This window comes from Aplysia californica, unplaced genomic scaffold (genome assembly GCF_000002075.1).
Source record: "Aplysia californica isolate F4 #8 unplaced genomic scaffold, AplCal3.0 scaffold00380, whole genome shotgun sequence".
In the NCBI taxonomy this organism is placed as follows: Eukaryota; Metazoa; Mollusca; class Gastropoda; order Aplysiida; family Aplysiidae; genus Aplysia; species Aplysia californica.
Genome location: NW_004797650.1, coordinates 246,553 through 270,913, shown reverse-complemented (window position 1 = coordinate 270,913; position 24,361 = coordinate 246,553). Strand labels below are relative to the sequence as shown.

General features: G+C 39.1%; 1 protein-coding gene across 1 annotated transcript in view; it reads right to left on the bottom strand.

Moving 5' to 3' along the window:
- Nucleotides 1-24,361, bottom strand: part of LOC101864163 (dynein heavy chain 5, axonemal) — a gene marked incomplete in the record, with an annotated part of 108,174 nt that overhangs the window by 48,365 nt on the left and 35,448 nt on the right. Inside the window, 23 exon segments of the mRNA XM_013085493.2 lie at nt 1,037-1,209; nt 1,843-2,067; nt 2,926-3,087; nt 3,581-3,788; nt 4,531-4,694; nt 5,327-5,480; nt 6,464-6,663; nt 7,224-7,464; nt 7,916-8,085; nt 8,604-8,735; nt 9,681-9,803; nt 10,547-10,642; nt 11,021-11,256; nt 11,760-11,961; nt 13,203-13,432; nt 17,012-17,215; nt 17,993-18,259; nt 18,990-19,164; nt 20,337-20,490; nt 21,224-21,387; nt 21,616-21,822; nt 22,664-22,801; nt 23,622-23,745. Coding sequence (XP_012940947.1) covers nt 1,037-1,209; nt 1,843-2,067; nt 2,926-3,087; nt 3,581-3,788; nt 4,531-4,694; nt 5,327-5,480; nt 6,464-6,663; nt 7,224-7,464; nt 7,916-8,085; nt 8,604-8,735; nt 9,681-9,803; nt 10,547-10,642; nt 11,021-11,256; nt 11,760-11,961; nt 13,203-13,432; nt 17,012-17,215; nt 17,993-18,259; nt 18,990-19,164; nt 20,337-20,490; nt 21,224-21,387; nt 21,616-21,822; nt 22,664-22,801; nt 23,622-23,745 — 4,149 coding nt within the window.

Here is a 24,361-nt window from a genome sequence, read left to right as displayed (position 1 = left end):
TAACATTTTGACAAATGCAACAGAACAATAAAGAAAGAACAATTTTAGACTGCTTTGTCTATAAGAGGTCAAAAGCAGTATAGGAGGTTGTTGTTATTGGCAACGGAACAGAACACAGTTATAAATGTTTCAACATGTAAATATGTGAGACATCGTGGTGGAATCAGGCTCTCGTCAATTTTTGGGCATATTGAGTTATTGGTATCATCTTAAAGCTTGTTCACCTGTCTTTATTTGTATGAAAAAAATATCCATTTATCTTGAATACAAGTCGAGATATTTGCTAATGAAGGAGGTGGGGGTCACCTGTTTTCAGAGGCAAAATTAGTGAGGAAATGGCCGCCAAAGATAAGTAATTTCCATAGCTTAAGAGTCTGTGGTAACTGAAAATTTTCATTTTTAGCACCTTTAATCAATGTTTTTCAGAAAAATCCACACAGAAAAGAGTTCTTTAATGGGTATGAAAGGTGTTGAGCCAAAAAACAAAAATTTAATTAAAATTCAAAAACCTGTGGAAAAATGCAAGTTTCTTCACTTTGATTATTTTGATGAGAGGCTGATTCCACCACGCTGCCTCACATATGACTTTGTACATTTTGTCTAAATCTTATGAAGAATTTAATATTGGAGCAATTTATGGAAAAAAGTCGCTGGTAATAAAATATAAACAAAGGCATTCATTGGGTTGGACCTTATTTTATAGAAGACTTCATATTAAACAAATAAACAGAAAGAAGCAGAATAACCTTTAAAAATAATAAATAAATAAACAAAAGCAACAACAAAAACAACTCTAGTAGGTCTTGACAATTAAGGGATCAGTCTGTGTCAGTATCAGTGTTTTACTAAACGTTTCACAGACACCCTCCATCTCATCCTCATCCTCCTCATCTTTCTTGTCATTTACATCCTTCTTCTTCTTTTTCTTTTTCTTCTCCTTCTTTTTCTCCTTCTCCTTCTCCTTCACTTTCTCCTCCTTTATCTCCCTCTTCTTCTTTATCCTCTTTTCTTCTCCTCCTTCCCTTGATGAGCTGACCTGTCAGTAAGAGGAGTGATGACCAGTCGTTCTGTGCAGCCGAGGAACTCATTCTGGTAGATAAAGTCCACGTCAGTGATGGAGATGAGGCATTTGTCTGTGTCTTCCACAAAGTAGAAACGAGACTGTTTCAGCCACTCAAAGTCCGTTGGGTTCCTGATGTGTTTGCGGCACTGAGAACATACAGAGAAAAGTAGCATAACTAGAAAAACAAATGAAGAAGTCCTGGTTGAAGCAAATTATAGAAAACAACTTATCACGAATATAATAAGAAAACGACAGGCAAATTTCTTCGGACACACAATGCGGAAAGAAGCATTAGAGAATATTGTAACAACAGGAAAGTTTCATGGAAAGAGAGGCAGAGGCAGACAGAGGGAAAAGATACTGGACAAGATGACAACAAGGCTGGGAGCAGCAAGAACAACAGACACCATTGCTGCATCGAAAGACAGATGGAAGTGGAGGTCGATGATCGCCCACGCCAGTCGGCAAGGCACCAGATGATGATGAGCATAACTCAGAATTGCTCACATAATAAAGGGCAAAAGGCCAATATACACAATATTATCACCTGTTGCGATGGAACAAAGCCTACAAGATTGAAACATTTGTTTACAGACAACTGTGATGAGAGGAACAGTTTACAAATTTGAATACAAATGTTTATGTATTACTCCACTACTAGAGCAGTCGAAATATATATTTTTTAACACCCTCACCCCCCCCCCCCCACCCCCCACCCCAGCCTTTGTTAAATCAAAAATAAATTTCTTTCTCACAAAAAACTAACACAGATTCCTCACCAAGGAGTCAAAGATGTCTCTCTGATGTACGTGGATGGTGATAAGCGTCTCAAACTTGGTCCTCTCCATTTTCGTCAAGTCTTTGGTGGTCTGTTCAATGAGCAGGTTCAATAGGTCAAGGAAAGCCTGGTTGGTCTGAGGCATGATCTTCCTGTCGTACTTGGCGTTGGTCAAGGCCTCAGTGGCATCGCGAGTCCAGATCATCTGGATTCCAAGCAAACCCACCTGATTGGAGAGAAAATGAAAAATTAGCACACTCGCAGAAACCAGAATTCTCTTGCAAGAATAACAAGTAGCTTAATAATAAGCCATATGCATACCAAGACTGCTTATGTTTTTTCCTGAACTGGCATTCAAATAGGAAGCCTTGTGCACCATCATCTCAGAATGTCGGACAAAAGAGCACAAATATCATCACCTGTTGTGATGGAACAAAGCCTACAAGATTGAAACATTTATTTACAGACTACTGTGATAGGAGGAACAGTTTACAAATTCGTTCATTATGTTGTAAAATCAAAAGAGTCTGTATGCAGGCAAACACTTATTGCTGCTGACAAGAGCATCTTGGTTTACAGTCGTTTTACACTTATTTCTGAGGTGTGCTGACAAAATGAGTTACTTCTCGGATTTGAGCATTACGGAAATTGATACATCAACTTGATAGGTGAAGTTTGTACAATTTGTGAGCATGGAATAGTAAAAGACACAGTAAACTTGAACAAAATGGCATCAATTGAAAATCTATAAATCTGATCCCAGTGTCGATTTTCAGCCGATATCGCCATTCTTGGATTGCGAGAAGTAACTCATTTTGTCAGCACATCTCACATTTCTTATTTCTTTTCTCTCAGATTCCAAGGGGTGCGCATAGCTTCCTGTTGAAATGTTAATGTTGAAAGGCGCTAACATGCAACGTATGATTACACAAACATCCATCAGGTACACACCAGTCATGGCATCACCCAATTCATCATAAAATTACAATGTATATAAAGTCCTTGTAACCCCCATTTCCATGCAGGGATATAAAAAGCCATCTTATCTCTCTTTTTTTCATATCTATTCTCACGAGCAACTTACCTGTGCGGGGAAAGAGTTGAGGAACTCCAGGAGGTTGAAGCTCTGGTCCTGTATGGCCATGGCGGCCGTCCTGATCACAGAGTGCAGTGACTTCTGGGCCTGGGTCATCAGACTCATGAGCCACACCTCCACGTTGCCCTCTGCTTTCACCGGTTTCTCCAGCTGCAAAGAAATAACAAATTGAAATCTCAGGGTGAGTTGACAGAAGCAGTAGCGAAATGATGACAGTCATTTATTAGCTCTAAGATAAAGGAACACTGACTGAATACCTCCATTGCCACACAGTGGCAGAATACAATACAATACAATACAATATACAATACACAATACAATACACAATACAATACAGTCAAGATTTTTGTAGACAATGAGATAAGACAATTTCAGAAAGAGGCACTATTTTGCACACATCTATAATCTTTAAAACAAGACTAACAAGTGGCATTTTGAAAGGAACTCTTGCATTTTTCAGACTTGACAGAAAAACAAATACTGTACATATTAATTAAAGAAATTATTGCAGTTTTAAAAAGTGGTAGACCAATGGAAACTTTTTAAGGAAGATTTAAAAATGACAATGAGTGAACAAATGAGCAAATAAATTACTGAGTGAGTGAGCTAATGAAAGATGGCCTTCAGACCCAAAAAAACTGACCTCGATGGATTCTCCCTCTGAGGAAATGATGGCCAGAATCTGGTCATAGATTTTCTCATGGAAACGGACGTTCTTGGTGTTGTCAAAGACAGAGAGCAGGTGAGCTTGGATGGTGTGGGGGTCACTGGCCTGGCCGAGAATCTCCAGCAGAGCTGGGTCAGACACGAAGAAAAATCTGGGGAAGCTCAATCTCTTCTTCTCCAGGTACCTGAAGAGGAAAAAAGGTTCAACATACATCAGAATTTATTAAAGAAAATGACAGATTTCCGTCTTGGCCAGGTTTCCATTAAGGCAGCTTCGACTTTACTATTATCATCATTATCATTATTACAGGAGTTATTGTTAAAGTGATACATAGAACCTGCAAGTTCTCTTATACCACAAGGAGGAGCATTAACACTGTGACCCAAGTCATAGCTTAAGAATGTGCAAGAAGAAAAACAACATGACAAAATGTTTGAGATACACATTTGTGAGTGCTCCTACTTTACTTAAGATGGACAAACTAGAAGTGCTGTATAAGGAAGGACCCACAAAAAAATCCTCATCAAAATAATAAAGTCTGATTGCCACTTTCTTTAAATTGTGCGTGAACAAGATGGATTGTCTACGTATTTTGTTCCAGAGTACATGTGTATGTGAGGGCAGTACATACAGGCATGTGTATGTGTGGGTAGGAGCACAAATACGTGTGCTGGTTAGCATTGTGCATCTGGTTACAAACTCAACCAGCTGTTTAACAACTAAAACCAAAAGAACTCTAAATCTTTTGTCATTCTCTAAGGACGATTTCTTTTCACAAAAGCCTAAGAAACAACTTATTAGCTTTCAGCTTTGGCATATTTAACTTTTTCACAATCCACGCAGAGAAATGGGTGGCGAGCCATAATCAGCTTTGTTTGTTAAGAAGAAGAATCTCAACAAATAAGCAAAGAGTAATACAGACTTACCCAGTGAGAGACTTCTGACAAAGCTCCAGCTGCTCCAACAAGTGAGGCAACAGCTGTATGAGCATGTCCTCCCCCACGCAGCATTGCACTACGTTGGGGGTCTCGTGGGCACGGGTCATGATCTTCACCCACGACTTGTCGATGTTGCTGAAACGTTTGGCTTCCTAAATCATGATATAGAAAAGAGTAGACTATTACCACTTGAAATTTTACTGAACAACTATCCTATAGCTGGCGGACTGGTCAGAAGTATGGCTACAGATTATGCTGTTATGCTGTGTGAGAAAAAGTATGCCCATCAATCACATATTGAAATAAATTTTGTTCTTACATGCATGTGCCGAGGAAACAATCAAAGCGTGTTTTTATTTCTGTTTAATGAATCGTTTGAGTTCGGTTAAAATTATGAGAAAGATTTGAGCTCTTCGGGCTACATGCTTTGAGTTGTGGTGAAAATAAAATGTAACGAAGTATAAGAGACAACGAAGTATAAGAGACAGTCGGGTTTTTTTTCTGATAAGTGCACATTAGTCAAGAGTAGGTTATACTGTTCCTCCATTTTGGCGTCTTAAAAAATGCTGCGGCTCAAGTGCTGAATAAAAGAATTTGATGACAAGAAACAATAAAAGAACAAAATGAATATCATGGATGTTTTGATCAAAGGGATCTGATTTGTCATAGAATCCCTACAACATGCAATGTAGCTCACATTAAGTTTATATCCAAGAAAAGGAATGTTCAAAACATTTTTTGATACAGCATATTTGCCGTGTACAAAGCTGATAAATCTACTCACTTTTGGCAGTTGTTTAGCAATGTCTCCACCAACAAAGACAGCCTCCAAATACACCCACAAGTTCTGCACTGTCATCCAGTTCTCAATGATCTCAGAAGAGTTGGTCAGGTTGGCAACCCATGTCTGAATGTTCTTTTTGAAAGGAGCATTGTATCTAAAAAAAACAACAACAGTGAATTACAAAGTTTTGTTTGACTGAGGAAGCCAGACATTAGGAAATAAATAACTTTCTACAATCAAAAGCTCTACATAACTGAAAGCAAACATTCTGAAACTGAGAAAGTCAGTCAAAACACTTTCAAAGTTTTATACAACATCAGTTCATTCTTTTGCTTCTTCCAACTTTTCCAACACTGCTAAGGAATCCCAGTTTCTTGTGTTACTCAGAACAGTCTTAGACAAATTATCAAAAAATTCACTCAGACAGAATAAAAATGAGAAAAAGTACTGAAGACGAATTTAATGAGGACTGAGCAAGATGGAAAATGTATTTGGACAAAAAAGCATGTTACCCTATTAAACTACATGAAAAGAAGGCAAGAGAAAACACAAAATACACTGTTCTCTTTTTTAAGTGCACCAAAAATTATTGTTCTCTTGCTCAAACAATCTTCCCTAAACATCGACTTGGCACTGTATTTCTTTGATATATGTGAGGCAGCGTGGTGGAATCAGGCTCTCGTCAATTTTTGAGCATATTGAGTTATTGGTATCATCTTAAAGCTTCTTCATTTGTCTTTCTTTCAATGTAAAAATTATCCATCCATTTTCAATAGAAGTGGAGATATTTCGGATTGAAGGAGGTGGGGACCACCTGGTTTCAGAGGTAAAATTAGTGAGAAAATGGCCGCCAAAGCTTGGTAAATTCCAAAGCTAGAGAGTCCATGGAAACTGTAAATTTATATTTTTGTGCCTTTAATCAAAGTTTTCGGTGAAATCCTCAAACAAATGTGTTTGTAAATGGACATAAAAGGTGTTGAGCCAAAAAACAAAAATTTGATAAAAATTGGTAAGCAGGGAGAAAACTGCTGTTTTCTTCGATTTCATTATTTTGACGAGAGCCTGATTCCACCACGCTGACTCACATATTTTCAACATGAGCTAGACATTTGTAAATCTAGATGCAGCCAGACATACCTGTTGCTAAGAAGTGAGCTAAGGACCATCAAGGAATCTTCCATAAGTGACACAATCTCACTAGTTGAGTCACCCCGAAGCAAAAGTTCTCCACGGTTCTTGAAATTTCCAAAAGTGAAATCCTGAGTGCCCCAGTCAGAGATCACTTGCTTCAACTTGGCTTCAATATCCTTCTCCTTAACCGCACTGATACAAATGTCCTGGAAAGTAGAGAACATCAGAATCTCAAGCTAAAGCAAAACTTATTGTAACTCCAAATATAGAAGAATGACCAAAAAAAAAGGAATTGTGGCATATCTTTTAAAGGCTTCATCAATACAAATAATACTATTATTTAGAAAAATCATGGGACTGCCTGCTATGACCTCACTTGCTAAGGCCAAGTCCGACAATGCAACATTTTTGTAAAAGTGATGACTTTATACGACCCAAGAGTAAGACATGAAGTCCTATTTCTAACAAGTTTCCCCTTTTGTTCTTCGTAATTTTCTGGGTCACGTAACTTGAAAAAAAAAAAAAACAAATATCAAGTAACCCTGTAACCTAAAAACATGTACGCATTATAATCAATACAAAATGTAATATAAATATTTCATGACTATCATGACAAGAAAACAACAACTTCAACAACAATAACAATAACTACAACTGCTTCTACTATTTCAACAATTGTGCTATCTACTTTCAACTATCTGCAATCTTAATTTTCTATTTCAGTTAGCAACATATTTTTGTAGTTAAACACTTATGAGCTTGTTACCTCAATTTCCTCCTTGTATTTCAACAAGGGTGCCTCCAGAATGTTGCGCAACGTGAAGTTCTCTCCCTCAATGTCAAACTGATGTCCCGTTGTGTCTGACATCCTCTGCCAATGTCTCTGCTTCATTGCTTTGTTTGACATGAGCTCTAGCAGAGGAACCATTTCGTTGAAATCATCGATGGTCTTCTTCAGGTCCCCAAATGCAGGCCAGTCCTTCAGGGCTTTAGGAAGCTTACGGCATCTGATAATTGTGTTTGATGAGTGGTAGTGTGAGAATTTAAAGGAAAGGAAAGAAATCAAATGTGCTTGTGTTGAGATAAGCCAGGGTGGGACTGTCACTAACCAAAACAATTAGAAAGAGAAAATTTCAGTCCTACTTGAATTGCCATAAAGGGCTTGAACATCTTGCTCTCTCTCTCCTCTCTCTCTCTCTCTCTCTCTCTCTCTCTCTCTCTCTCTCTCTCTCTCTCTCTCTCTCTCTCTCTCTCTCCCTTTCCCTCTCCCTCTCTCTCTCTCTCAAAACCAAATTTCTATCTTTATAAACAAGTACACATACCCAGACACACACAGACACACACAGACACACACAGACACACACACACACACACACACACACACACACACACACACACACACACACACATTATCAAATCCATCGTGTCTCTCCCCTCCTTTCCCTGCTCAACCTGTACCTGTTTTGGAACTCCTGCAGCTCAACGTTGATCTTCTCAATGTTCACATCCTGCCACAAGATGTCGTAGTAGCCGTGCACGGTGTCAATGACGTTGTTGTACAGGCCGTACAGTTTCTGCAGCAGGTTCAGCTCCTTCTTGATCTGCAGCAGCTTGGGGTACTCGGAAACCTGAGGAAGTCATTGTAGATACAGTCAAACCTGCTCTACCAGCCACTTCAATAAGAAAATCAGAGGGACAAACGGCCACTTCCCATTTCCTCTCTTGTCTTTTTTTAAAACAAAATAATGCTATGTTTGGTCAACCTTTCTATTTGGCTGTGAATGCTGGACAATCACTAAAGACAGTGAAAATAAAATAGAGACAACAGAAATGTGATTTCTTAGGAGACTGCTAAGAGTATCGTGGAAGGAAAAGAAATCAAATGAGGTAGTGCTTGATGAAGCCCACGTGGGACGCTCAATGTTAAAAACAGTCCGGAAACGACCTTATTATGGTCAGTCTCTGTGATCAAAACACAGAAGACCCTTTAACCGTCAGCAGCCCAGCCTCTTCCTACTCCTCCACCTCCTTTACTTTCATAATCTCCCCTTCCCAGGTCTTTATCTTTTCATTCTTCTTCTGTTTCTGTATTTTCTCCACCAACCCACAATCCTTCTTCCTCCCCTGACACATATTCTTTACTTACCGACAGACCAAAGAGCTCCTCACCCCCGGTGTAGGTGATGAACTTTCTGTGGAGCGTGTCAAACGTGTTCTGGTAGATGACCAGTCTGTCCGAGGCCTCCCGAGGTGGCACACCTGCCACCATGGGACCTTTCTGTTAATGAAATGTATAGCAGACAAAATCAATTACAATACTTACTGTCCCAATTGGCGTATCAGAAATCGCTTCAGAGGCACACTATTTTGAGCATGGTACAAATATGAATAAAGGCCTATTTAGAAAATATAAGTCCTTTTTTTTCACTTCTCATGGAAATTCAACTCACATTTTTTTGAGTAGGCCTATAGTACCCATTTAGTGAAGAAAAAAGTGACAGCGCCTACAAGGAATTGGTCCAGTTATAATGTTGATATCCTTCGACTAAATCAAAAGGAGCAAAAAATGTGGACACATGTCACCTTATATGTGACCACTCATTATTCATTTGATAGGGTGTTAAGAACCTCTTCACATCGATCACATGAATGAAAACCTTACAGTATTTCAAAGTAGCTGTATGTGTGCAATTCAACATGGATGATGCTCGTTAATACTAAGCTGTCATTTTTATAAAGTTAGGCAAATGCATCCATGTTACCTGTATGTCATACTGGATCGCTAACAACAACAACCTGTATGTCATAACTTGATGAGTATAGGATTTTAAAAACAGATCAACTTTCATTGTATGTTTGGGTGTGAATATCTTCTCTTCCAGAACATTAGAACAAAGCACAGATTGCATAACGTGACAAAAGCATTCACGGTTTGCAAATGTGGGTTGTCGCAATATTTTCCAGACCATGTTTAACACTTTGGGGTCACTGGGCACAATAATGCGCCTTGAAATATCATCCGTTCTGGTCACCTGGCGCAGATCTACGCTGCGTCAGGCCCGAGAGGTCTGTTGCAGTCACTCTCCTGGCTGGGTGACTAGATGGGGTATTTTGTACTGCTGGCTGTGTGACTGCAAAGTGTTACGGAATGGCTTATACAATAAACATTCACCCAGTAGAACAAGGCACGAGGTCAAAAGGCTACAGCATGGCATGCACAAACCTCATCATAGCTTGAGTAGTAGTCATCACAGTCAACTTTGAAGACCTTGACATCCTCAATAAGATCTTGCTTGAAGTCAGGCTGGATCTTCAACAGATGGTCCTGGACTTCCACAGCCTGGGCCTGATGAAATGGAAACAACAAATTTTTATTGAATCAAAGAGAAGAGTATTGACACAGTGAAGAAAGTCTGGCCTGTCTAAATGAACCAAGGGCATAGGAAAACAGCAAATGGCAGAGTGAAAGATATGGGGTCACCATCATCATCCAGTGCCAGATCTGCGACAGATGTCGGCGATCATGGTTTTCCATTCATTCCTTTGCTCGGATGCTCTCAAAAAAGCTACGTTTCCCTGATCTTTCCCTGTTACCCATTTATTTAGGTTCCCTAAGTATGTTGTTCTGGGCCTACCCCTGCCTCGCTTGCCCTCAATTTTGCCAGTGAGAGCTAGATGTTCAAGACCCTTATGTCTATTCAGGTGTCCCAAAAACTGCATTTGTCGTTTCTGAGATTGTTTTTAACATTGAGCGTCCCACGTGGGCTTCATCAAGCACTACCTCATTTGATTTCTTTTCCTTCCACGATACTCTTAGCAGTCTCCTAATGGGGTATTATCATTAATATGAGAATTGTTTGTATCATAAGTTGAAGAACATTAAATCAACTAACTGCCCTGAGTAGGAGGAGGGAGAGAGAGAGAAAAAAGAGGAGGAGAAGGGGGAGGAGATACAGCGGATGTCACTCACTTTGTGCTGACAAAAAGCCAAATGATAGAAAGAATCACCAAATAAGTACATAAAAGTAAAAACCACAGGTGCCATCCTCAATCATAAATCAAACATGAGCCCCCTGAAGACAAACTCACCTGCAGCCTCTCCCAGGAGTACCTCAGAGTGTCACATTTCTCAGCCTCTTCCTTCTCTGGCTTCAACTCATGTTTGTTCAACATAGCATAGGACTCCTGCATAAAAGAAAACAAAAACCATGATAATGATGCAACTAACCTGAAGTTCTAGCCCAAGTATAAATTTCCAAATGAGTTCATTTAATTTAGAGTAATTGAGACATCCATGTAACAGCAGTGTGTGAAACAACTATACGATCAAAGCAAGGGAAAATCCCCAATCACTGCAAGACCTAATCTGTTATTGTAATGTAACTAAATAATTCAAGACAGTTTCAAGCCCTATGGGGAAATGGTTATACACATGGGTGATTTTTTTAAACTGCAAAAATTTTTCAAAATGAGCTTGGAAAATGTATGTAAAATATGGCAAGTCTAGAGAGCACAGGATAAAATGTTTTAGAACATACGACAACCTGTGTTCTGAGAGCATACCTCAATTGGTCCAATACACATGTCAATTCTGATTTCACTTTCTCTGATGTCCTTCAAAGCAGCCATGGCAAAGCGGATATCATCCAGGTCTTTGATTGGGCGTGTCAGCCTCTTGTTGAGGTCCTCGATGAAGTTGAAGATTTCCTCCATCTCTGTCTTGTACTTATTGTTGCAGAACTTGCCAAAGGTCATACGCCATGCCTTGGTCTCCGTGGTCAAGCCAATCTTCAGATGTTCTGAAGGTAGGAAAAATAAACTTTGAAGACTTGTGGATCTAAAAGCATTCATTTACAATTTTGCAAAGAGAGAGTTGGATATTCCACCTGTCTATAGATATGTTCAAGCTTTTATTTAAGGATATTTGTAGTTCAAACATAACTTGTATAATTTAGCAGTACACTAGAAAGCAAAAGAGACAAGATATTCAACACGCATAATAAAATTTCTTTACAACAACCTTTCACTTGTTAATTCTATATTCACAGAGAACAAGTTCCTTTTCTATTTTTTAATTCCCTGTTTCTACTGTAAAGTGCTCTGAAGATGATTTCAAAGGACAGAACATTTGTTTGAGTATGGTTCAACAGACGCACATCGATATAATAATCATTCACATAAAGAAACCACATTTCTATTTCATCTCACCTGACATATGCAACAGATCTATCCAAACAAACTTCTAGAACAAATCAAGGAACACCAAGAAAAAGACAAATCAGGTTTTTCGTAGTTCCCTCACCAGTGTAAAGAGCAATGGGTCCTGCATCATAGTACTCTGGCAGGCTGTTAATTTCTATCTCCATTTCCTCATAGCTTCGGACCACTGCCTCAAACTCAGACAATTTGGGGTCATCCTTCATGAACTCTTCCAACGCCACCTCCCTGTCCTTCTCCCAGATTTTGTGGTAGTCTGCAAACTGATCCAAAGCTGTGGTCACCTCCTGGGAAAGCACAAAAGAGACTTATGAAAAAGCTTAGCTGCAATCAATGCATACCAAATAACAAACCATAGAGACTTGCCAATGTTTATTCAAAAACAGAATTGCTTCCAGTGAAATAAGGTCACACTTTTTCTCAATGAATAATAATTATAATAATTGCATTTATATAGCGCATATCCATGCTCAAGAGCTCATTCTATGTGCTTTACAACTATTATTACCCCAGCAGACCCTCTGAGAACACTCAGAAACATACTCGGATTCTGTGGAAGCATAAAGTGCAAGCTGCGGATTTCACGCCCTCAAACACTATCAAACTGACAAGATCGTTCACTGTCTATAGCTGGGTACCCATTTCCACCTGGGTGAAGTGAGGAAAATTTGTGCAAAGTGCCTTTGTCAAGGACACAACGTCGGGCCCCTGACGGGATTCGAACCCACGACCTAACCGTTGCAAGTCTGAGGGCTTAACCACTAAGCCACCGACGCCACATCAATGAAAACATCAGAAATAAATATTACAATCTCTAAGAGCACAAAAGGATGATACAATTTGAGTTTTTGAAGCTTTTTCCTCAAAGTTTTGTAAGTGCAATGTACACAAAATAATTGTTCCACTAGACTAGCTTGACAAATGCTTGTTCTATTTTCTAGAACTTTTTGCTGAGAGAGGAACTAGGTGCTCTTTGTTAGACTATGCTCCATTCCTTGAAAGGTGATACAGCAAAAACAGTCGACAATTTCCCTCCTCTGGGCTCCTGACTCTTTCTGCAGCCTTTCTACTGCTACTCCTTGGCCCCTTCTTACTGCTGTCTTTCTGCCACACCCCTGATCTTCTGGTAGGAAAGATCTACACCTAGCCTTCTCGGACAAGGGTGAAAAATCTCGGAGGGCCCGTGTGCAAGTTGCCCACGTTAAAGATCCCTTGGTGGTCTAAAATCAATAAGAGTAGGCTTCGGCCGCCACCTGGGCTAAATTCAAAATTTCCTACCAACTGAAAATATTTGGTGTGTCCCGCGCGCTCATATGATCTTATGCAGTTGCAAGCGCCGTAAAAACACTTCCCAAAAAAAAAAAAAAAAAAAAAGACAATTTCTACATCGTCATCTATTCACATAATTTCATTCTCATTATTGACCCTTTCTTAATCACAGAATATATTTTTTACAATCTTTCCTTTGCCCAAAAACCTCCTCAGCAAAGTAACCGTACATAAGATAAAATCACAGTGAGGAACAAACCTTCTTGTTGGAGTTGATGCTGGTGGACAAAAGAGAAGCCAACTTGGCAATCTCCTTGTTATCGGACACAGACTTGTAATAGTTCTTGGGCTGCTGTTGAATGACGTAGCTCTTCACCGACTCCGCATCGGCTTTTTTGCTGGCAGCCTCCAGGTGAGACATCTCAGACGGGGCGTTGCTCACCACGCTAGCCCGTCGCTCCCCACCTTCTGAGGGCTGATCCACCTGAGCTGAAATGTGTAATGAGTGAAGAGAGTCATAAGGCAGCTCAATAGGCCTACATTAGTACAAACACAGTTCCTCATGCTGCACACCATATTTCTGGTAATACATTTCATCTTGTCTTGAAGGGATACACAGTTTACAGACAGGACATAAGTTGGCAGTTTAGTCTTTTCATAACTTTCCCTCGCTCAACTTGAAGGGAGAATAACTATTTCGTACAAGGAGTTTGTGTGAGAAGTAGGCAATTATCTGCAAATTTTTCTACTACATGCTACTACTAACACAATTCCCAATACTGCAGACTATACTTTTGATCACTCGTTTCATCTTGACTGTGGTTCAAAGGAGGGGAACTGAAGTAATTAACATCAAGATGACGTAAAAGAGAAAAATCTAGAAAAAAACTGGAGTCAAAGGGGAAAAAAATGAATCAATCTGTTCCTACACCACTGAAATACAGCTGCATTCAATTAAGTCAAAAAGAAAAAACAACTTGAAAAATACAGGTTCAATATAATTGATGACACTTAAAATTCAATAAAAGCTCAAAATAAAAGCAGTCAACAAGCAAGTCACTATCTTGAAAGCACATGCTTCTAAATTCCATTTTTATTCAGAACATATTCATTCTGCAGTTCTTTCACAACTCCTCATCCCAATTTGAGTCATTTAGGAGGTGGGCGGCAGAGACCCTGCTGTCAGAGCCAACACGGGCAGTGTGGGAGACATCTCAGGAGATACTTGATAGAATTACTTTTTCCACACTTAAATCAAACTCACATATTTAGTATGCGACTCAAAGATCCTAACTATTAAACTAAATGCATCCAAAGAGCATCTTCAGTGAGGAGTTTTTCTCAAGAGTATGTTAAACAGCATAACTATCTCAAACTAAAACATAAATAAATTATTGTTCACCTACATGGGGCAATGATACACCGATGAAGTGACACAATCAAAGCAAACATTTCAGTTCAAGTTTCAAAGACTTCTAGATGATAATAATAATAGTAATAATAATAATTGCATTTATATAGCGCATATCCAGGCTCCGCAGCATGCTCTATGCGCTCTACCACTACATTCATTATCACAGCTGACTCTAGAACACTCGGAAACATTTTCAGCTTCCCAGGAAGCTTACAGTGCAAGCTGAAGATTAAATTAAATGTGCTAAAATACTAACAAACTGACAAGATCTTTTGCTGTCTATAGCCGAGCATCCATTTCCTTTTGAATGAAAGAGGAAAATTAGCGTAAAGTGCCTTTGCGCGCTCATATGACCTTACGCAGTTGTGAGCGCCGTAAAACCCTGTACTACTACTACTACTAAAGTGCCTTTCCTGAGGACACAGCCTCGTGCTTGAATCTGTACCCTAAATTTCAGTTTGTGTTTGCAGGTATGCAAAGGGCGGTCATTTCTAAAAAATTAATTTACTAGCCACTTGCCAAATACAGAATATACGTTTTGAACCGAAAAACAAAATAATTTTATTCAGCACCACTACTGTTTGCTAATCTGGTTCGCAAATATATACAGTTTTCACAGACATCTACGTATTGGCAATGTTTTTAAACAAAATCTATGTGAGGAGAAGCAGAGAATATTCGTGATATCTACCACATAGCTAGATAAGATAAGATAAGATAAGATAAGATACATCTTTATTGTCCAGATCCTGGCACATTGGTTTGGTGTTCCACCACGAGTACACACACACACACACACACACACACACACACACACACACACACACACACACGTACACAATCATAATTCAGATTCCTGACAATCATAATTCAGACAGGGCACAAGGTGCTGTAGTGACACTTGGTATATCTTACAACCATTGCAGCAAAGTCATGCATATTTGACAGTGAAATTCATCTAATTCGTGACATAGTTATAAAATGGAATTCAATAAGTGATAAACATCGATACTTTTTGTGAAACTTTTTGTTGCAGAGCATTTGTTCAGAACATTAAAAAAGATATTACCTGAATCCTAAATCTGACGCCATCAGATTTCACGAGATAGACATTAACAAATCAAAGTTGAAAAATTTCCATCTGAATATAGTGAAAGAATAATAACAAAGAAAGGTACAAAGACAATTTAAAACCGAGCATGACCTAAAAAGCTGAGTTCAATGATGTAATATGACCATCTTCAGATCACCTTGCTATCTCAATATGGTTCATATAGCAAAAAGACCTCAGATCATAGAATAGAACATAAATATAAAGTAGTCATTTCTGAAGAAAATTTCAGCCAAAATATATTTTTCCCAATAGAGAGAGGACACAAAAGTATTTACATTATTACTTCAGCGTTTATTTGGTTTATTCACCTGAAGCTTTCTTCTTTCAACGCAGAAAACTCTATTCCCGAACTATTTAAAAATGGCCTTGACAACCTACTTACTGCAAATGAAACCTGTTGGTTTGAAAGCAATTTCTTTCTTGTTCTGAAGGTATATAGAGTTTATGAAGAGGAAATCTGACCGGGTATTCCGTAGTCTTTTGTGTTTTTCCTTTATTCAACTTGAGGGGAGTGTACAATAATTTTGGTACAGGCTATCCATGTATTAAATAAGCAATTTCATTTGATCTTTCTCTAACCTGAGGACACCCCATAAGCTCAGTTGTATCATAAAGGACTACGGAGCAGATGACCCTGGTTCGGGTTCCCAATGGGGCATTCTGAACTTGAGTTATCTAGGAGTTTTTAAAGCTTTCCACCTATTTGGCTCAGCCTATCAAGATGGACGTTATTCGGAGGTCCTGCATCTTTACTCTTTTTATCCAAGCTGTGAGTATACTCGTAACAAGGACTAGATTGAGCTATGAGTAAATTCGGAACAGCGATACAGTCATGTTTAACAGCTAGCTCTGCTCGTAATTACCAAAATGCGCAAATACCGCAGTGCTCGCTCTGTCTGAATATTTCAATTTTCCAATGAATGGCTGTTTCTTTCTTTTTGAGGGGTATAGAAGCTTTAAAAATGTCTTGAAAAGGCAAGTCCATGACCAACAAAGTATTTCAGGAAATGGCGCTAGGTTTGGAGAGTGAAGTAGACTATTCTAATGAGAGTGACGAAATTCAATGTGGATGATAACAAACAAGGAATTAGACTCATCCCGAAGTGAATCAGATCTTGGTGAAGGGACAAGCACTGGAATTTGTGCCAAACCAATGGGTAGGGGTAGATCTGTAAATCCAAGGGGATGTCGTGGTGGGAGAAGGGGGTGTTGCAATCAGGTTCAAGGTGTGACAAACACAAATGGAGGGAGGATACACCTCAAAATCTATATGGTGCAATTAGTGTAAGTCCTAACCGCATACATTTTCAGAAACTACATTCAATTCCCAACATAATTGCCAAGCTTCATTAAAATCTAAGAATAAAACTTTTAAAATACAGCACTTTGAAATAGACACCCTGAATTCCAACTTGTATTGTGCGGCGGCCCTAGGACCGGAAGAGCATCCTAGGCTGTACGGTCAGGATAAAAAGAGTTAATTATCTACAACGTGAACAGGGGCATTAAACCTGCATAATTTTGCAATTTTTCCCCTCACCTGGTTTAACCACCTTCTTGCGTTCTTTGCTCCACTGTGCCACTGCCCCACTGACACTGATGACATTTTGCACTGCTTTGTTCAGCGCTTGTTGAACCTCGTCAAGTGCTGGGTGCATCACAATTTGCGGAATGGCCAAAGTGGCATTGGTGCGGAAGAAAGGCCGGCTGTCCTTCTTTTGCTCTCCATATAAGGACATGTCACCTGGACAAAAATTGGAAAATTTAGATTTCAAAATATCACTCAAATCAGTGTTGTTAAAAAAAAGTTATGAAATGTTACACAGAAGCTGGCATAACGATGAAAGACCCTGAGCCTGCATGACAAAAGTGACTTTGTAAACAAGGGATTCTGAAAACTCACAATCATGTTGGCATTTTAAACAAGAGACTTATCTCAATTTTTCCCAAAGCCTCAAAAGAACTGTGTTTGTCTTTGCTTCAGCATGTGTAAAACCCCATTCTGTTTAGCTTGTTCCTTTCTCACGCAGTTTTCAGCTAAACTGGAGAACTTAGAGAGAATACTACTTGGGCAACTAATAACCGGCCTTTTTTAAAAATAGACTAAGGCAAACTAGAACAGTTTTCAGAGAAAAACTCAAGCTAAGAAGCACTCAAATGTGACTTCCAAAACCGTATCCTGAAATGATGAAAACCAGAGAAAAGTAGACTAATCTCTAATATAAGGAAAGTTTTATAACAATAGCACACATATGCATTTGCACAAATATAACATAACAAAAAAAACAATATTTTGACAGATCTTTAAACCTTAAAATATACCTTTCCCAAATGATCATCTTTTAGCTAGATATATTTAGCTTTTGCACACTCTGTGTCTAATGATCATCTTTTCGAGAGGCTCAGGGAATATTTTAGCAATGGAAACTCCCTGTTACGTTAGCACTGTCTGTCTCTTATGATTATGTTTCTGAGAGGCTCCGAGTATATTTTAGCAGTGGAAACTCTCTGCTTCTGTTACCGATGTAGTGAGCCATGGAGCTGGAGGTGATCCTCTTGCGTAGAGCTTCTAGAGTGTTGCGAGTTGCCTTCAGCAGGGCATCCAGGTTACGGTTGTTGAAGTGAGTCAATAGATCCATGGCTGACTCCTCAATGTTCTCCCTCAACTCCTTCTTCTTCTTCGCCACGGCATTGGCCTTTGAGGAGACTGGGCGGGACTTGCGACTGCCTGCGTGAGAACGGGCGGCCGAGCCCCCAGTCTGTTCATCACGATTGGTAGCCTCACCATCTGGGAGGAAAGAGACAAAATATTTTTCAGTAATTTGAATAAATATTTCAGATCAATAATGAAAAAGGTTTTAAACACCAAGTATTTTGAAAGGTACAAATATAGTCAGAGAAAATGTCAAATGGACAACATAAATAGGGATTTATTTCAACGTCCACCAAGAGCAAGCATCAATACTTTATCTTTGTTGAGTCATCAGAAACACTCTATACAGCGACAAAGCACAGCTGATTAAAACCTGCAAATTCTTTGCCATATCGACAGACCGAAGGGCTAGAACCCAAATGACTGCTGGATTGGGAAAGTAAAGTAAAGTAAAGTATCTTTGTTGAGAGTAACTGCAATAAAGAAAGGGAAATACAATCTGCATTAAGAATTTCAGTAACTCAAATAACAGAATTCAAGCGTCCTTAAAGGAGCTAAACTTGCCTGAGTATAAAAGAAAGTAGACATAGCAAAAGGTTTTAGGAATAAAATAGCCTAATCACTGACCTCCCATTTTTTACTCTGAGCATTAGTTTAGTTGTTATACGACTAAAACTGAAAAGTGTTGGTTATATGGGGCTTAAATTTCCAACTAATTCATTGTTTAGGACTTAATCAATTGGTGACCTTCTACAATGACCAAGAAAACTTCAGCTCTGTACCAACAAATACAAACACCAGACCTCTTGTCCTATTCAAACTATTCATTCGCATTCAAATAATTTTCTGTCACAAGTAATCTCACCTTCTCCCTGGCCCTCCTCCTCCTCAAAGCCAGCATCCTCTTCCTCTTCCTCCTCCTCTTTGCCCTCTAGTTCCAAGGGATCCACATCACACAGCATGTTGATTAGCTCATTGGCAGCCTCTTCCACGGTCTGACTCTTTGTCTGCAGAATCTGGGCACCCTTGCCACACAGTTTCTAAAAGCCACAAAACAGATAGTCACAAGGAGGTGGACAGGTGGGGTGAGAGACAGGAGTGGAAAGAACTGGGATTCAAAATCACTTCAAGGAATATGGTCAATGAAAGCCATCAAAAACTGGCCTTAGTATTTGTTATTTCTGATAAGAGTAAAAGTGCCAGGAAGAGACAACACAATCTTTATCCAAGATTATATTCACAGAACCCTACAATCCAACTTGAACATCAACCCATTAAAAATTTACAAATTGTAAAGATCTCTGCTTGACAAACCTAATACTTTGAGGATAGTTTTAAAGATGTGATGGGTGATTATTTGAATATTTCATCCACACCATTTACCATGCAAAAGAAATGAAAAGAAACTAGAAATATTAAAACATGAATGATCTCTTCCTTGTGAGTCATTTACCCTGAAACATAAGAGCACAACAGCTGAGTCAGAGAACATATGAGTGAAGAAACACAGAAGAGACCCCCTTTCCAACAAGAGGAATATCCCAAAAGTCAATGATGAGACTCAAAACTTACATAACAACAGGGTCATATCATAATTGCTGATGTCATTTTGTTGTTGTTGTTTTGAGAAAGCTTAACCCTATCAGATGAGCCCCTCCCCCCCCCCCTGACTTCACCCTATATCTGGCCTCTTTGGTAAGGCATAAAGGGAAAGAGCTCCCAATTACCAGTTGACTGTGAATTCGGCATTGGTGTCAGTTCTGTCATTCCCAGTGTACCGGGAATACGGTCTGACAGGGTTAAAAGAAAAAGGATTTATCAAAGTCCCTTATCATTTGAGCAAAAGTGAAAATGTCTCAATAATATGATTTTTAGTGCATGAAACACAACCTTGCTGCATTGAGGATCCGAAATTAGTAACAGGTACCCTTACCATACCAATTACAGTCTAAATTATCTTAGACGGCCACCCATTGTCAAGGACAAAAGTGGCCATGGCCATCTGTGCCCGTCATACACATAGTCATTATAATGTTTTTTAAAATACATAAAGGGGGGAAATGAGAAGTGGCCCTCCCTACAGGTGATTGTCTAATACAGGTGGTCATTAGAGCAGGATCAACTGTACAAACAAACACAGAAAGAAAAATGAGTTCAGTTATCCTGTTATGACCAGGACAATGAATTGTCATCTGTTGACACAAAGCATTACCTGTGTATTGTCAAGGAAGTCCTGCACAGTCCAGGGCTCATCCTCCGGCAGCTGACACAGGGTGGTGGAGGCCATGCTGCGCAGAATGGCATCAATACGGAACTCAGTCACATCATGGGCACGGTCCACCAGGAGCTCCAAGTCTGCCAGGTTTCTGCATGAAGTAAAGTGAAAAAGTTCTTTAGACATTTTCAAAATTCCTCAAAGCAGGCATTTATGTTAAGATTGTTGGTGAGCTGCAGTCTTCTTCATTTCTTTTCCTCTGTTGTTTCTGTCTGTCTTGTTTTTTTCCTTGCATTATACAGCCATTGTTGTACCAGTGTGTTTCGTGTTTCTCTTTACTCAAACCAATACCAAATTGCTTATCAGAATTATAACACCCACATTTTGCCGGGAACAGACAAAAGGTAATGGAAACCTTTACAAATAGTAGGCGAAGACAATATGGAACATCCACATACCACCCACACATTTTGTTCAAATACTATAGTATGAATCTAGTATCACATCTCGGATAAAACACTAGTCAACTACATGCTGAATCCTGAGCTTTGGACCTGAGGGGATAGCCAATAGAACCTGAGGGTGAAAGAAGTCATCTCTGAGAGAAGGGGAAACCTAGCAAAGAATATTGAGACAATTGAGATTTGTTGGCCACAGAAATAGATCAAATGAACTGGAGAAACTGCTGCTATGTAAACAGATAGAGGGAAAGAAAAGCAGAGGAAGATAGATGACAACATACACAGACGGCTTGAACAATGAACTTAGCAATAAATAACACCAAGAAAAAACGGAGCCGATCAGGAAGACACACAACAGGAAGGACTGGAGTACAATGAGCTTCAACGTCTGCTCCAGACATGACACCTGAGGAAGACACTTACTTGTACACATTGGCCACGAAGTCAGGTATTTTTGTGGAGGTCCAAGACAACATGGTCAGTCCAGGCTCAAGAGCATCGTCCACCTTGGCCAGGTGAAGTCCCATCAGAGCTTCGAAAGCTGTAGGGATTTTGGCCCGCACTCTATTGTTCTCCTCAAGCATCATCTGAGCAAGAGATTGTAACGATTGTGTAGATTGTAAAATGTTTTATGCTCCCAAAACCCCAACCCACTCAACCCATACTGGGTGATATGCAATGTTCAGAAAATTCACTATAAAACCACATTACCTATTTTACCACATTTTTGTCATTTTTCTTTCCAATATAAAGATACGCCCAAAATTCACTCCTGGGGAGACGTAGCTAATTTCTATTGGACAAAATTCACTTACTGAGAGGCCCGAATAATGGCTCTTGTACTCCATCTCCTTGGCTCTCATGGTCTTGGCCACTTGCGGAATCTCTAGGCCTAGATGGAACATGTGGTTGGCCTCTTTGATCATGGTGAAGATTTGGAAGTCAAAGTTCACATACACCTCTTTGGTCTCGGGATGACGCACCAGAAGAGAGGCCTGCAGACCAGCCTTTGCAGCTTCCATCTGGCAGAAAACACAGTAAATAAGTCAGTTTATTCACTGTTTAAGACCATTGGCCCACATCACATCACATAAAGCACTCATTTGATGAGTAAAGTTTCCATAATGAATAAGTACAGGTTGTGCACATATCTTTTATCGTGGGTCAAACATTGCATATTTCTGTCACTGGGCCGAGTCAGGCTGGGAGGGATTAAACATTTCCTTTGATGGACAAAGTATGAACAATAGAAAATAAAGTGAAATTCATCTTCAATTTCATGAGAGTTACACCTCTCACATAAGGGAGAAAACAATAGATGAACATGTAAAGTGTGTTCATTTTACATTTACAGGAGCACATAAGGTGTGCTGAATTTACATTCAAATGAGCATGTAAAGAAAGCAAGGTGAGTTTACATTTTAATGAGCATGTAAAGTGTGGTAGATTTACTCAAACGAGAATGTAAATAAAGCATGACGAATTTACATTTACATGAATATCTCGGTGAAGAACATTCATAGCTTAAATTAAACACTTTTACATGGTTAGGCAAGTACTTCAAAGGAAAACATTTAAAATGCTTGCAGGAAACCCAAGAACGTTCAGACTTTTCTCAAGGCTATGCACCAAAAGGACCTCAAATATCAACACATAGTGTAGATGAAAATAACTGGAGTATTAAAATTTGGAGACTGATTTCAATTTACTTAGAAGCCAGTAGGCTGTCCTCACACCAACATCAGTGTTTGAAAAAATGAAATTGCTTTTGAAAAGGATGCACTACACAAACAAAAAAAGAATCATTATCGAGTTCAAAGTTAGGGGAGGGGGGGGGATTAACCTTAAGGTCATGACCCTCACCTGACGCAGCCATCCTCTGTAGTACAGAACTTCAAACTCCAGCAGGACTTTCGCCAGTTTGTTGTAGTTCTTCACAATCTTCTTGGCATCTGAGCCATGCAGGATTGACCCCTGACGTTGGAAAATTTCCATGGGCTCCTGTAATAAAAGTTCACATTCATGACACAGCTGGTTTTAAGGTAATGTTGCTCTAGTCCAAATTCTTGACACCAAAAAGTCAGTAGGGAGGAGAGCTACACACTGTGAAGTTTTAGAGTTGTGTTTTTCTCCCAGGCCACACCTTAGTCAAGAATTTTAACGAATGAGAGGGCCGGACAAAAGACATTGTAAGAGTTACAAATTGATGTCACGCCTATCAGGGGCATTTGTCCATCAGGGGAGTATAGTGCCCCCTTATGTCACTTATGTTGGCACCACAAACTATTCAAATATGCCAGCTCCACCAAGGGTAATTCCTTTCAATCCATTGTTTTAATGAAGTGACAAAGTAAAAACGCCAATGTTAGCAGAACACAAACAATCTAAGCAATATATTTGTTCAAATTAGTGTCCTGAAGTGTTGGAAAGAAAGTTTGCTCGCCAAGGAGGAGTAAAATAGGAAGAAAAAATAGACTCAACATAGTCCCACGCAGAACTATTGACACTGCATACAGAGTCTTCAGTGCAGGGAATTAAACTAAAGTGATGTCAAAGAGGTGTTCTTTTTACAGTCATCCTTTAAAAAGCCAATGCAAGAGTTTTTTTCTGGAAAAAGTAAAAATGACAGGAAGCATTGAACCACAAGCAGTGTTAAAAAAGAAACTGTTGCTTTATAATGGTAAAAATGATTTCTCAGTATTAACCTTGAAGGAGAGGGAAGCAATTTTTGGCACCAAAATAAGGAAATAATCCAAGGATACAACATGTAAGATTTCAGTATACTGAAAGAAAAACCTCCTTCACTAGATCGAATCAATACCTGAATTCTGCGGAAGAGTTGTCGAGCCCACGAAATCTTTCCTGCAATCGGAGGGTGATCTCTGTCCAGAGGAGGATCATTCTTCTGTTTCTGGTAAATCCTCGACACCATGTCAATATCACGGCTGAAGACACAATATACAAGATTTTTTTCAAAGGTTAATAAAGTGCACCATTTAAAAAGTTACTGTGATATTATATTGCCTTATATCTCTGCTTCTGGATCGATAACAGAAACAACCTGGATCCATAACATATCCTTGGATTATTCAAACACTGAAATGTCTATCGAGTTTATGCTCTCACAAGACAAAAGGCAAATTCCCCAAAAAATGAAACTTTATACAGGTGCTGTTTTCCTTTGTATCAATAAATTATTAAATATTCACACTTTTATTCTACTTTTCCACTGTAATAATGATGATGATCATGATGATGATGAGAAGAAGTTTTCCATTTCAATGTCGAGACATTTCAGTGCTAAAAATGTATCTGTATTATTCAAAAGAAAATTTTTGGTAAATGTTCCAATACTCTCTTCCTTTTCTTTCTTTAATCTACAGTTTCACAAGGAGGGTGATGATGATGACTACTTCTGTTACTATAGTGTTGTTATCTTTCTTTCTTATCATATTAATGATGAAGCCCCAACGGAGTGAAATATTGAACATTTTTTAATAATACCACCAAAAAATTTATGTTTTATTTTTAAAAAACCCAAGTCTCTATATACTTTGGGGG